At 42.5% G+C, this 14,988-nt stretch overlaps 1 protein-coding gene across 1 annotated transcript in view; it reads right to left on the bottom strand.

Annotated features, from left to right (window-relative positions):
• LOC139408046 (terminal nucleotidyltransferase 4B-like) overlaps positions 1-14,988 on the bottom strand; it is a 55,317-nt gene that overhangs the window by 10,275 nt on the left and 30,054 nt on the right. Inside the window, exons 3-8 of the mRNA XM_071151874.1 lie at positions 12,340-12,386; positions 12,111-12,240; positions 11,886-11,993; positions 11,630-11,758; positions 10,057-10,270; positions 9,449-9,575 (exon numbers count right to left, since the gene is read on the bottom strand). Coding sequence (XP_071007975.1) covers positions 9,449-9,575; positions 10,057-10,270; positions 11,630-11,758; positions 11,886-11,993; positions 12,111-12,240; positions 12,340-12,386 — 755 coding nt within the window. The remainder of the gene's footprint in view (positions 1-9,448; positions 9,576-10,056; positions 10,271-11,629; positions 11,759-11,885; positions 11,994-12,110; positions 12,241-12,339; positions 12,387-14,988) is intronic.

Raw genomic sequence — 14,988 nt, forward strand, 5'->3', positions numbered from 1 at the left:
CTCAATCACTTTTTATAGCTACTGTTTACAGGCCTCCTGGGCCATATACAGCGTTCCTCACTGAGTTCCCTGAATTCCTATCGGACATTGTAGTCATAGCAGATAATATTCTAATCTTTGGTGACTTTAATATTCACATGGAAAAGTCCACAGACCCACTCCAAAAGGCTTTCGGAGCCATCATCGACTCAGTGGGTTTTGTCCAACATGTCTCTGGACTCACTCACTGTCACAGTCATACGCTGGACCTAGTTTTGTCCCATGGATGTTGTGGATCATAATGGTTTTCCTCATAATCCTGGACTATCGGACCACCATTTTATTACGTTTGCAATTGCAACAAATAATCTGCTCAGACCCCAACCAAGGAACATCAAAAGTCGTGCTATAAATTCACAGACAACACAAAGATTCCTTGATGTCCTTCCAGATTCCCTCTGTCTACCCAAGGAGGCCAGAGGACAAAAATCCGTTAACCACCTAACTGAGGAACTCAATTTAACCTTGCGCAATACCCTAGATGCAGTTGCACCCCTAAAAACTAAAAACATTTCTCATAAGAAACTAGCTCCCTGGTACACAGAAAATACCCAAGCTCTGAAGCAAGCTTCCAGAAAATTGGAACGGAAATGGCGCCACACCAAACTGGAAGTCTTCCGACTAGCTTGGAAAGACAGTACTGTGCAGTACCGAAGAGCCCTTACTGCTGCTCGATCATTCTATTTTTCTAACTTAATTGAGGAAAATAAGAACAATCCGAAATTCCTTTTTGATACTGTCGCAAAGCTAACTAAAAAGCATAATTCCCCAAGAGAGGATGACTTTCACTTTAGCAGTGATAAATTCATGAACTTCTTTGAGGAAAAGATTATGATTATTAGAAAGCAAATGACGGACTCCTTTTTAAATCTGCGTATTCCTTCAAAGCTCAGTTGTCCTGAGTCTGCACAACTCTGCCAGGACCTAGGATCAAGAGAGACGCTCAAGTGTTTTAGTACTATATCTCTTGACACAATTATGAAAATAATCATGGCCTCTAAACCTTCAAGCTGCATACTGGACCCTATTCCAACTAAACTACTGAAAGAGCTGCTTCCTGTGCTTGGCCCTCCTATGTTGAACATAATAAACGGCTCTCTATCCACCGGATGTGTACCAAACTCACTAAAAGTGGCAGTAATAAAGCCTCTCTTGAAAAAGCCAAACCTTGACCCAGAAAATATAAAAAAACTATCGGCCTATATCGAATCTTCCATTCCTCTCAACATTTTTAGAAAAGGCTGTTGCGCAGCTACTCACTGCCTTCCTGAAGACAAACAATGTATACGAAATGCTTCAGTCTGGTTTTAGACCCCATCATAGCACTGAGACGGCACTTGTGAAGGTGGTAAATTACATTTTAATGGCATCGGACCGAGGCTCTGCATCTGTCCTCGTGCTCCTAGACCTTAGTGCTGCTTTTGATACCATCGATCACCACATTCTTTTGGAGAGATTGGAAACCCAAATTGGTCTACACGGACAAGTTCTGGCCTGGTTTAGATCTTATCTGTCGGAAAGATATCAGTTTGTCTCTGTGAATGGTTTGTCCTCTGACAAATCAACTGTACATTTCGGTGTTCCTCAAGGTTCCGTTTTAGGACCACTATTGTTTTCACTATATATTTTACCTCTTGGGGATGTTATTCGAAAACATAATGTTAACTTTCACTGCTATGTGGATGACACACAGCTGTACATTTCAATGAAACATGGTGAAGCCCCAAAATTGCCCTTGCTAGAAGCATGTGTTTCAGACATAAGGAAGTGGATGGCTGCAAACTTTCTACTTTTAAACTCGGACAAAACAGAGATACTTGTTCTAGGTCCCAAGAAACAAAGAGATCTTCTGTTGAATCTGACAATTAATCTTAATGGTTGTACAGTCGTCTCAAATAAAGGAAGGACCTCGGCGTTACTCTGGACCCTGATCTCTCTTTTGAAGAACATATCAAGACCATTTCAAGGACAGCTTTTTTCCATCTACGTAACATTGCAAAAATCAGAAACTTTCTGTCCAAAAATGATGCAGAAAAATTAATCCATGCTTTTGTCACTTTTAGGTTAGACTACTGCAATCATCTACTTTCCGGCTACCCGGATAAAGCACTAAATAAACTTCAGTTAGTGCTAAATACGGCTGCTAGAATCCTGACTAGAACCAAAAAAATGGATCATATTACTCCAGTGCTAGCCTCTCTACACTGGCTTCCTGTCAAAGCAAGGGCTGATTTCAAGGTTTTACTGCTAACCTACCTATGGGCTTGCTCTTACCTCTCTCTCTGATTTGGTCCTGCCGTACATACCTACACGTACGCTACGGTCACAAGACGCAGCCCTCCTAATTGTCCCTAGAATTTCTAAGCAAACAGCTGGAGGCAGGGCTTTCTCCTATAGAGCTCAATTTTTATGGAACGGTCTGCCTACCCATGTCAGAGACGCAAACTCGGTCTCAACCTTTAAGTCTTTACTGAAGACTCATCTCTTCAGTGGGTCATATGATTGAGTGTAGTCTGGCCCAGGAGTGGGAAGGTGAATGGAAAGGCTCTGGAGCAACGAACCGCCCTTGCTGTCTCTGCCTGGCCGGTTCCCCTCTTTCCACTGGGATTCTCTGCCTCTAACCCTATTACAGGGGCTGAGTCACTCGCTTACTGGGGCTCTCTCATGCCGTCCCTGGAGGGGGTGCGTCACCTGAGTGGGTTGATTCACTGATGTGGTCATCCTGTCTGGGTTGGTGCTCTGGGTTGGTACTTCTCCTGTCCTAATCGGTGTCCTGTGTGAATCTAAGTGTGCGTTCTCTAATTCTCTCCTTCTCTCTTTCTTTCTCTCTCTCGGAGGACCTGAGCCCTAGGACCATGCCCCAGGACTACCTGACATGATGACTCCTTGCTGTCCCCAGTCCACCTGACCGTGCTGCTGCTCCAGTTTCAACTGTTCTGCCTTATTATTATTCGACCATGCTGGTCATTTATGAACATTTGAACATCTTGGCCATGTTCTGTTATAATCTCCACCCGGCACAGCCAGAAGAGGACTGGCCACCCCACATAGCCTTGTTCCTCTCTAGGTTTCTTCCTAGGTTTTGGCCTTTCTAGGGAGTTTTTCCTAGCCACCGTGCTTCTACACCTGCATTGCTTGCTGTTTGGGCTTTTAGGCTGGGTTTCTGTACAGCACTTTGAGATATCAGCTGATGTACGAAGGGCTATATAAATACATTTGATTTGATTTGATAACTGATTGGCTCAAATGCATTAAGGAAGAAATTCCACAAATGAACTTACGAAAGCACACCTGTTAATTGAAATGCATTCCAGGTGACTACCTCATGAAGCTTGTTGAGAGAATGCCAAGCGTGTGCAAATCTGTAATTAAGACAAAGGGTGGCTATTTGAAGAATCTCAAATATATAATATATTTAGATTTGTTTAAAACTTTTTTAGCTACTACATGATTCCACGTGTTATTTCACAGTTTATGTCTTCACTGTTATTCTACAATGTAGAAAATAGTCAAAGAAAAACCCTTGAATGTCCAAACTTTTGACTGCTACTGAATATAACATTCCATTGGTTGCAAGAATTTTTCTTTAATAATTTAAGTTTTGATTCTGCCGTTGTTTTGCATATCAGTTCATAAACCATGTGCCATGGAATGTGTCATGCCCTCAAACTAAGGCGCGCTGCCTGCGTTTACTTACAGGTTGTTTCAACTTGTCAATTTCAAAAGCTTTTCTAACTTGTTTTATTTTCTAACCGTTCGAATGGAGATGTGTTCTGCCTCCTCATTAATTCGTATAAAAGTAGGCCATTTCACTTTTTAAATTTTTTTAGGCATTTACTGAGCCGAATTTTCCAGCTGGTGACAGCATTGCCTTCATTGTTGTTTTCATTACTACGTGATAATAACTTTGGACACGTTTGCGTTTCTATCAAAATGAGTGCCTTATTATGTTATAATAGTTTCTGTATGTCGTTTCTACTGTAGCTCACTGTATATGTAAGGAGCATCATTTGTGTGTATTCCTTATAACTGCGGACACGTGAGGTAACGTCACTTATTTCATAACCTTTATGGCGTTATACACAATCGTCCTTACGTAGCTAGCTACATTCTTCTATTAGCTCTGTAAAACAAATGATAATTGCGTCAGAGAAGTATTAGCTTGTGTTGTCCTTTTGAAGCTACCCTGGCCTTATGACTATGGTTGGTTTTCATTCGGCCCGTTTAGCATAGCGCTGTCCTGCCCTGCACAATTGTGGAGCACAACAGCTACCGTTTCTTACTGCTCTATAACTCATATTTAGGATTTGGTCAATACGATGTATTATTTTTTTTGAAAGCAGTGTTATGTTACTTCTTTGTAATATTGTTGTATTGCTATATCCTGACATTGTATTCTAATTACAAAATCATTCCTCTTTATTCTGTACTTTCAAAAACCACACATACAAACCGTATTGGACATCATTTGCCAATGTCATAAATGGAGCCGGACATCTTTTGAGGTGAAGATTGAGGACAGCTTTTGTATGCTAGCGTACCCTCAACAGTTTTAATGGATGAAAACCAAGCAAGAAAACACATAGGCCTATATGTAATAGTCGTCTATTTTATTGAAGTATTGGTGGCGGTTGAACAACTTGTTTTGCTAGAGGAGAAAAAAAACTGCAAGAAAAGACTGACAACTTATGAATATGCATAACCCATATTTCATATTCATGCAGTTATTGAACAACAACTGCATTTCCACACCCCACCCCTAAAGGCATAGCATCATAGCAGGTCACCTGTCAAGTCACCTGTCAGGTCAGTCAGTCACTAATTGCTGCAGATGTGCTCAATAGTGCTTGAGCATGTGATACACCTCTGTGTTTCAACCATGCTTTGGGGAGTGTCGCAAGCTGAACACATGTACTTTGTCAACCTCGGTTTCCTTCTCCTGGCGCCAGACAGGCAGACTTTGTCGTGCCTCCGTGTGCGACTACCTTGAGTAGCAGTTTGAGGGACTTCGTAGGGAAAATGCCGTGCAGCGAGGCGTAGGGGATTGTCTGCAGCAGCACAGCCCCTAGTGGATGGGCGTCGAGGGGTGTGGTGCTCCTTCCAGCAGCGCTCTCATTAGGTTCTCTCTGTACTTTTGGTAGGTAATTACTTTACCTATGGGGGAGAGGGAGTGTGGAGGATGAGGAAAGGGAGAGGATGAGGCAGTGGGTAGGTGGGTGAGATATTGTCACTATAATTGCATAATGGAACTGTATGTGAACTACGTCCAATTACAAAAAAATACCTTGTTCAGTAATCATCTCACCTGTCAGTTGGCGGTAAACTATGTGGCCATTGAGGACAGCAGTGTCGATCAGATGGAAAAAATATCTTCTTATACCACTTGGTAGTTTTCAGAGCGCATTCCACAAAGCTGTTTATCATGTCCGCCTTATCCACTGCCCCCATTTTGAGGTTATAGTCAAACACACAGTCTGGTTTGATCTTTCTCTCTCCATTCAGGTGATCCACTTTCCCTGTGGCCGACAAGGTTGCTGATTGGACAGTGGAGAGGACATGGCCCGTTTGTCATGCCACTTTACTGCGAGCTGTTGACCGTTCTCCTTGAACTCCACCTCCCCTCTCTGCATCTGAATGCCGGCGCATCCCCTTCCTGTTCGACCTTACTGTGCCACAGGCCCCTGTGCTGTTGGAGAGCAGATGCTAGAAGAGTGTGGGACTGCTGTACCAATTGTCCACACCACGGCCCCGAACACCACAAGCCCATCATAATGTTGAATGTCAGTGGTGGAACATGTGTAAACTATAATGTTCTAGACAAATTCTGTCTTCACCTCCCCCAACCTCCCTTCAGCAAATCTGACCATGACTCCATTTTGTTGAAACAAAAGAAACTAAAACAGGAAAAGCCCGTGCTCAGGTCTATCCAACGCTGGTCTGACCAATCAGATTCCACGCTTCAAGATTGCTTAGATCACGTGGACTTGGATATGTTCCGGGTAGCCTCAGACAACGACATTGACATATACGCTGACTCGGTGAGAGTTTATTAGCAAGTGCATCTGTGGTGTTATACCCACTGTGACTATTAAAACCTCCCCTAACCAGAAACAGTTTATTGATGGCAGCGTTCGCGCAAAACAAAGCGCGAACCACCGCTTTTAATCATGGCAAGGCGACCGGAAACCTGACCGAATACAAACAGTGCAGCTACTCCCTCCAGTGTATTTCCTCCGCAAGGCAATCAAACAAGCAAAGCGCCAGTATAGAGACAAAGTAGACGCAATTCAAAAGCTCAAACACGAGACGTATGTGGCAGGGTCTACAGTCAATCACGGATTATAAAAAGAAATCCGGCCCCGTTGTGGACATCGACGTCTTGCTCCCAGACAAATTAAACAACTTCTTTGCTCGCTTTGAGGACAATACAGTGCCACTGACACGGCCCGCTACCAAAGCCTGTGGGCTCTCCTTCACCGTGGCCAACGTGAGTAAAACAATTACTCACTTCCAATGAAAACAATGTGTATTCTTCACCATATATGTACAATTCAACATTAGAAAACGACCTTCTTAGTCCGTTTGCTGGGATATAAGAAAAAAGGGTGTATTCGTATATATCAGGATGCCTACACCTCTGCTGTTACTACAGCTGACAATCTCTAAGTGTTTAAGAACCATATGCTTTTTTTCCTATCATGAAGCCCGTGACCTTTTCAAGTTATTACTTGAATAGAATCAAAGTCAACCTTGTCTGTTCCGCCTATCATTGACAAACCAGATAAAACATTTTAGCCGACATGTCATAGGAGGGCGGTGGGCCTTCCGTGGAATGGGATAGTCATAGTATGAATACATAGTTATTATATACATTACATATATAGTGTGTGAGCATGTGGGCTGAGCAGACATTTAACCGAGAAGACACAGGAAACAAAGCAAAGTACTTCTTTGTACTTTGTGGCGCTATGCCGTTTTAGGGCTTTCAAGCTCCAACTCCTCTCCTAATGTAACAAAAAAATCCAGAAGACTGGGTTATGTCATTGTACATACATTGGAGGAACACGGACACATAAGATCTGTGGTCAGTTTGTATTACCTTGTAAATTAAAAGTATAGTGGCTGGTGGGGGACTACTTGGGGAGAGTGGGGTCCACCGAGAGACCGAAGTGGGATGAGTAGAGCCCCACACATACGTCAGAGAAGTGTCAGATGCCATCCCAGTCACCCCATCCCAATACCGTGGATAGAGCCCCTCTACACAATACCGTGGATAGAGCCCCTCTACACTCTCACCAATAACCACCATTGAATCTTAGCTATAATGACAAACAAGGAACAATAATGACTCGACATTCTCTGCTAATTTCTCCAGAACTCATTCATTTTACAGCAGGTTTGCAAGTCACAAAAATAAATACAATTACATTGTAGTATAGTTAAATCCTTCCTTCTCTCTCTCCCAAGCCAACCCTTCCCTCTCCACCGCCATTTCCCAATTCTTCCCCCTTTACCCCACCCAAGCTTGTCCCAACCTCTCACCCTTACCCCACCACCTCCGAACCATGCCCCCCTTACGCGTCCAGGGAAAGTTTATCCCAACCTCTTTTCCCCATCTTTTCCCCATCTCCTCTTCTCAGACACATTTACACCCATCGACTTATCCATTCTCCTTTATTCACATACAACATATACCCTATGCATCCACCCACCCATTCTCTCCCACCCTCATATTCACCCTCCTTCACCCTCCCATTCATATGCACAGACACACACACACACAATCACACACACGTCCATACAACAGTTATTGACATACGTGTTAAATGTTGTCTTTTGTATTGTCTTTTCTGTGTCCATGTAGTCCATTGGCATCGGTACTTCTATCATTACTTCCTAGAGAAGAACAGTTACTTGGGGACAGTAGAGTTTAGGTTGTATTGGGGGAAATGGGAAAGAATATGGTCTCAATTTACGATAAGTTGGTTTTAGACATCACTGTATGTGCTTATTGCTTTTCCCCGCCTTGCCCTCTCCTCAGGGCAGTGGGCTCTCCTTCAACTGGATAGGTCTCTTGCAGACGGTTTAGGGCTTCGTCAGTGCTTGTGAATTCCAGCTTTTGTGTTCCCTTCCATACCCACAGCACTGCCGGGAAGCAAAGTTGAGACTTGATTCCTTTTCCTCCAGTGGCTGTCTGATGGGAATATATTGCTTAGCAGACAGGTCCTGGACGAATGGACTGGCCGTGGATTTTGATCTCCTTTCCTCCCGTGCCATCAGAATGTTGACTTTGGTCTGATAGTTCCCCAGCTTGAAAATTGCCATGCAAGGGTATTTAGCGTTCTTCTGTTTCACACTGATCCGATGGCATCGTTCCAGATCCTCTGGTGATACATCCACGCCAAGCTCCTCTGATATCCTCTGATACCACGTAGCTGGAAAGGTCTCCTTTGTTCACATCTTCCGGGAAGGACAATATTCCCATGTTTCATCTCATTTTGTTTTCTTTCTGTTCCAGTTCATCTCCTAAAGTTTGCAACCTTGTTTCCAGAAGGCTAATTTCAATGTCTGGCATTTATGCGCAAACCTTGTATAAACATGTCTGACATGATAGACTCCACTTTCCTTTCGAGCACAAATATTTTTTTTAACAACAGATTGTGACAGTTTGTTTTGATGAGCATTGAGAGCATTTTAGCAATGTTTTCTGGATTTCCTTTAGCTGTTCATTACTCTAATTTGCATCTCCAGATTGTTCCTCGTCTTTTCCTCTGAGGAAAACAATGGCTCATTGGGCTCTTGTCGCCTCATCGCTTTACCAACTGATTGGTTCGCTGTTGTACATAACTGACCACTCACTTGCGCCCAGTTGCTTAAGGATATATTGATCTAGCGATTTTAGACACTTAAGTTGAACTCTTGTCTGGCTTCTACATATAACCACAGTTTAATCGGTACAAAACAGAGCTACTCACTCCCCTATCGGTATGCGCATGCGTGAATACTATCTGAAGGCACATTATATACCTATTTTTATATATATATATATGTTTTACTTTCTTTGCTTTCAGGCCCACATAGAAAGGGTGGTATGCGGAGAGTTTTTTTTCTGGTCGCTGAGAGGGGGTGGTGGATCACAGTACTTTTGGAAGATATTTGCCTGTCTGTGATTTGAAACCCTCACCGAAAAAAATAAAAAAAATACACGTTTTGATCAGTCAGGGAAATAAAAGTGCGGAATAATGTTGGCTCACTATTTAAAAAGAAGACGAAGAGCAAGCTATAGGATGGGAGTCAAATATCGATCCAATATTGTCCAAAAATAATATGTACCTATCGTCTATTTCTGCCATCACTACTGATTATGTGACAGTAACCTTCCCCCATGAGTCCCAGCCCTGCCCTGTACCTCTCGCTGTGGTTGTTGGGGTAGTACTTGGCGATGGGTGACACAGCGTGGCTCAGCACCATGTAGGCATAGTCAAACACCTGCTTCACCTGCATGGCCCCGTACGAGCTACGGCCCACATCATTACCTGGGCAACACAGGACAAACACCAAACGCTCACGGTCAGGTACAAACATAAACTTGGCAGCTGCTTATTGCATCTGGCCTACCATAAGAGTTCTCAAACATCTCTATAAAACAACTACATCTGATGTCTTAGTTATGGCAGAACTCTGAAGCACAAGACACTTCATTGAATGCGTACTTTTCAGAGACATCATAGCTAGCTAGCTTGCTACCATATTTTGACCACCGTATGCAGCAAGCCAGGGTTTCCCAAACTCTGTTCGCGGAACCCAAGGGGTGCACATTTTGGTTTTTGCCATAGCACTACACAGCTGATTCAAATAATCAACTAATCATCAAGCCTTTATACATTTGAATCAGCTGTGTAATGTTAGGAAACAATTAAAACGTGCACCCCTTGGGGTCCCGAGGACCGAGTTTGGGAAACACTGCAGTAAGCAATCTTAGACAAACTAAAGGTGTGTGTGTGAGCCAGGGCTCACCTGGCTGCAGTGGATCCTCGATGTAGAGCAGGGATGGCCTGTATCCATCCAGCATGCTCTTCTGGACCTCGTCTTTGGAGAGGTAGCAACCCCCGTCTTTGATCCGGATCCCCGTCTTCAGGTAGTTAAAATGGCGGCCGTACAGCTCAAAGAACTCTATGAGCAGGACGCCAGTGTTGGCGTTGGGACTGCAGGCGTCCTCTCTGCTATGGAGCTGAAACACACACACACACAATACAGCCTATAACTTGTTTCTACCTTAAGAACACTATACTGCAGGTGACAAATCCAATTTCCCCTCTGGGGATCAATAAAGTTTAGTCAACAGTACAGAAGTAATTACTCCTTGCTCTCAATGGTTGAGAAAAGGCAGAGAAAATCCTTCATATAATAATTTCACTAGAATACAAGATTGGGAGTGTAATAATTATGATACAGTGCATTAGGAAAGTATTCAGACCCCTTGATTTTTCCCCCCAAAAATGTACGTTACAGCCTTATTCCAAATGGATTAAATACAATCAATACCCCACAAAGACAGGTTGACATTTTTGCAAATGTATAAAATTTTAAAAAAAAACAGCTATAGCACATTTACATAAGTATTCAGACCCTTTACTCAGTACTTTGTTGAAGCACCTTTGGCAGCGTCTTCTTGGGTATGATGGTACAAGCTTGGGGCGTTTCTCCCATTCTTCTCTGCAGATTCTCTCAGGCTCTGTCAGGTTGAATAGGGAGGGATGCTGCTCAGCTATTTTCAGGTCTCTGCAGAGATGTTCAATCGGCTTCGGGCTCTGTCCGGGCTCTGGCTGGGCGACAGAAGGATCTTCAGAGACTTGTCCCGAACCACTCCTGCGGTGTCTTGGCTGTGTGCTTAGGGCCATTGTTCTGTTGGAAGGTGAACCTTCGCCCCAGTCTGAGGTCCTGAGCGCTCTGGAGCAGGTTTTCATCAAGGATCTCTGTACTTTGCTCCGTTCATCTTTCCCTCGATTCTAACTAGTCTCCCAGTCCCTGCCGCTGAAAAACATGCCCATGCTGACAGAGATAACTGTCCGTCTGGATGGTTCTCCCATCTCTACAGAGGAACTCTGGAGCTCTGTCAGAGTGACCATCGGGTTCTTGGTCAACTCCCTGATCAAGGCCCTTCTCCCCCGATTGCTCAGTTTGGCCGAGCAGCCAGCTCTAGGAAGAGTCTTGGTGGTTCCAACCTTCTTCCATTTAAGAATGATGGAGGCCACGTTGTTCCTGGGGACCTTCAATGCTGCAGAAATGTTTTGGTACCCTTCCCCAGATCTGTGCCTCGACACAACCCTGTCTCAGGGTTGTGTCAGAGCTCTACGGAGAATTCCTTCAACCTCGTGGCTTGGTTTTTGCTCTGACATGCACTGTCAACTGTATATAGACAGGTGTGTGACTTTCCAAATCATGTCCAACCAATTGAATTTACAAACGGTAAATTCAAGTTGTAGAAACATCACTGATGATTGATGGAAACAGGATGCCCCTCAGCTCAATTTCGAGTCTCATAGCAAACGGTCTGAATACAGTATAGAGACGAAGGCCACCGACCCACCTGTAAGAAGCTGACAGCGATGAGGAAGAGGCAGTAGGAGCTGATTCCTCCTGTAAACACTTCATTCATGTCTCTTTGTAATAAGAACTGTTTCAGGACTAGCACCAGGTATGGAAGCACGGGATATTTCTGAGGAGAGAGCGAGGGAGAGAGAACATTAGAACAACATTTCAAACCAGGAGAATTGCAGATATGAGCTCAAATACGTACGTACACACGTATGCGTGTGCAAGCACACACACTGGGAGCATTGTACCTTTTTATAATCTTTAATGAGGGCAGCAGCTTTGACAGCATTCTTCATGTTGAAACTGATGTCAACTTTGACCTCCGTGAGAGAGTCTGTCAGTTTGATGATTGGCACCTGAAGACAAGGAGAGATCAGATTTGACAGGCATACAGACACGGAATTATAGTTCACAACATACACACACACACACTTAACAGGCTTTCCTCCACAGACAGGACACAAAACACCAACCGTGGCCTTGTCCAGCACTTTGACAGAATTCTCCTCCACCACTTTGTGTTTCCTCAGGGCCTCCTCTAACCTCCACAGTGGGAGGCTGTCTCCTTCCCTGAACTTCCCAAACACCACCAGGTCAATGTCACTGCAACACAAATAATCACATTATCACAAACTCATGCCAAGGTGGAATATAACAGTTATGAAACATTTTCAAATTACTTGAAATGGAAGGACAGCTTACCTGGTAGGTAGATAGAGACCTGTGCTGAAACTCCCAAATACCTGAACCTGCAAAGCATTGTTCACAGCATTAGTAAATTAGATTGTGACAATGCATATAAAACTCCATGACAGCAACTAGGGAGGTGCATCTCTCCTTCCAAGCACGAATCGATATGCATCTAGATACATGGGCTTCGATACAAGAACGAGTTTGAAACAATTCGATTTGATCGGTGGAGCGAATTGATGCCATTCGGTTTGATACGATGCACTAACAATTGCTGCATTAACACGTTCATTTTACATTCTAAATTAATATCTGATGCTGATGGAGCTCAGCTGGATCTGTCTGAGCTCAGTGTGTGTGTGTGACAGAGAATGACGTAGTGTGTGAGCTGAGCGATATGGGAGAATGTGAATCTGATTAGGTTGTGCAATTTGTTTTTGTCCTCAAACTTATCGGAAATCCTAATGCACCACTGATTAATTTGTCATATAGGAGATTAAAACCATTTCCTGCCCAGTGGAATGTTCTATATTTTGATGGACCATGACCTCGGTGTGCATAAGTTAGAATAATTTGCTGGGGTCAAACATTTATAGTAAAACATGTTACAAATTTTCAAAGCTCAAAAACATTTATTTCAAATGGTATGATATACAATAGCACCACCTCAATCAAACTTGAAATCAGTCAAGAAAAAACACCTGTGACAATGTGTATCTTACACAAAAATCAATGCTTTTCTCCAAAACAACTGCAATTTACAATATTCTCTCATGACGATCGAGGAAAAACTTGGCGAAATTTGAGTCTTCCTTATTTTGTAAGGATTGATCCGAAATAAAAATCTAAATACATTTTATTGTGAATGGTTTACCGACGTTTTAGTGACCAATGGTATTTTTTCTCAAATTCTATAGAATGTTCTGCGATCAGACACTTTCTTATGTGGATAGTATATTAAACACATACAGTTGAAGTCAGAAGTTTACATACACCTTAGACAAATACATTTAAACTCAGTTTTTCACAATTCCTGACATTTAATCCTAGTAAACATTCCCTGTCTGAGGTCAGTTTGGATCACCACTTTATTTTAAGAAAATGAAATGTCAGAATAATAGTAGAGAGAGTGATTAATTTCAGCTTTTATTTCTTTCATCACATTCCCAGTGGGTCAGAAGTTTACATACACTCAATTAGTATTTGGTAGCATTGCCTTTCAATTGTTTTACTTGGGTCAAACGTTTAGGGTAGCCTTCCACCAGCTTCCCACAATAAATTGGGTGAATTAAGCCCATTCCTCCTGACAGAGCTGATGTAACGGAGTCAGGTTTGTAGGCCTCCTTGCTCACACACACTTTTTCAGTTCTACCCACACATTTTCTATGGGATTGAGGTCAGGGCTTTATGATGGCCACTCCAATACCTTGACTTTGTTGTCCTTAAGCCATTTTGACAACTAATCTTCCTGCCTCATGATGCCATCTATTTTGTGAAGTGCACCATTCCCTCCTGCAGCAAAGCACCCCCACAACATGTCGATATAGGACTCGTTTAACTGTGGATATAGATACTTTTGTACCTGTTTCCTCAGCATCTTCACAAGGTCCTTTGCTGTTCTGGGATTGATTTGCACTTTTCGCACCAAAGTAAGTTAATCTCTAGGATACAGAACACGTCTCCTTCCTGAGCGGTATGACGGATGCATGATCCCATGGTGTTTATACTTGCGTACTATTGTTTGTACAGATGAACAGGGTACCTTCAGACATTTGGAAATTGCTCCCAAAGATTAACCAGACTTGTGGAGGTCTACAATTTTTTTTCAGAGGTCTTGGCTGATTTCTTTTGATTTTCCCATGATGTCAAGCAAAGAGGCATTGAGTTTGAAGGTAGGACTTGAAATACATCCACAGGTACACCTCCAATTGACTCAATTAGCCTATCAGAACTTTCTAAAGCCATGACATTTTCTGGAATTTTCCAAGCTGTTTAAAGGCACAGTCAAATTAGTGTGTGTAAACTTCTGACCCACTGGAATTGTTATACAGTGAATTATAAGTTAAATAATCTGTCTGTAAACAATTGTTGGAATAATTACTTGTTTCATGCACAAAGTAGATGTCCTAACCGACTTGCCAAAGCTATAGTTTGTTAACAAGAAATTTGTGGAGTGGTTGAAAAACGAGTTCTAATGACTCCAACCTGAGTACGTAAACTTCAACTGTATCTGCACCAAAAACTACAACTAGCATTTAGTCTTACATATGATAAGAAAAGACAAACGAGTGATATAATATTAATAAAACAAGAACTTTATTGAAAGAATAATCTTAGCGGAATACATTATCTCATTCAAACCTGAAAATGAAGCCATTTAAAACCGCTATCATAACCATAACACAACATTCATTTCAGGGCTACTTTCATCAGAATTGAACTGGAATGACAAAATATGAACAAATAAGGCATTTAACAATAATTATTAGCTTTTACAACTTCCATTTCTACATTCAACTAGCATTTACTCTATTACACAAATAATCAGTACAGGAACAATTCCAAAAACGCAACATTATTTTACACTCATTACAATTTACAAGTCCTTTACATCCCCAAGGCCATTAGAATCATGAATGAAACATAAAGGGAGGTTGGTAT

Source organism: Oncorhynchus clarkii, chromosome 1 (genome assembly GCF_045791955.1).
Source record: "Oncorhynchus clarkii lewisi isolate Uvic-CL-2024 chromosome 1, UVic_Ocla_1.0, whole genome shotgun sequence".
In the NCBI taxonomy this organism is placed as follows: domain Eukaryota; kingdom Metazoa; phylum Chordata; class Actinopteri; order Salmoniformes; family Salmonidae; genus Oncorhynchus; species Oncorhynchus clarkii.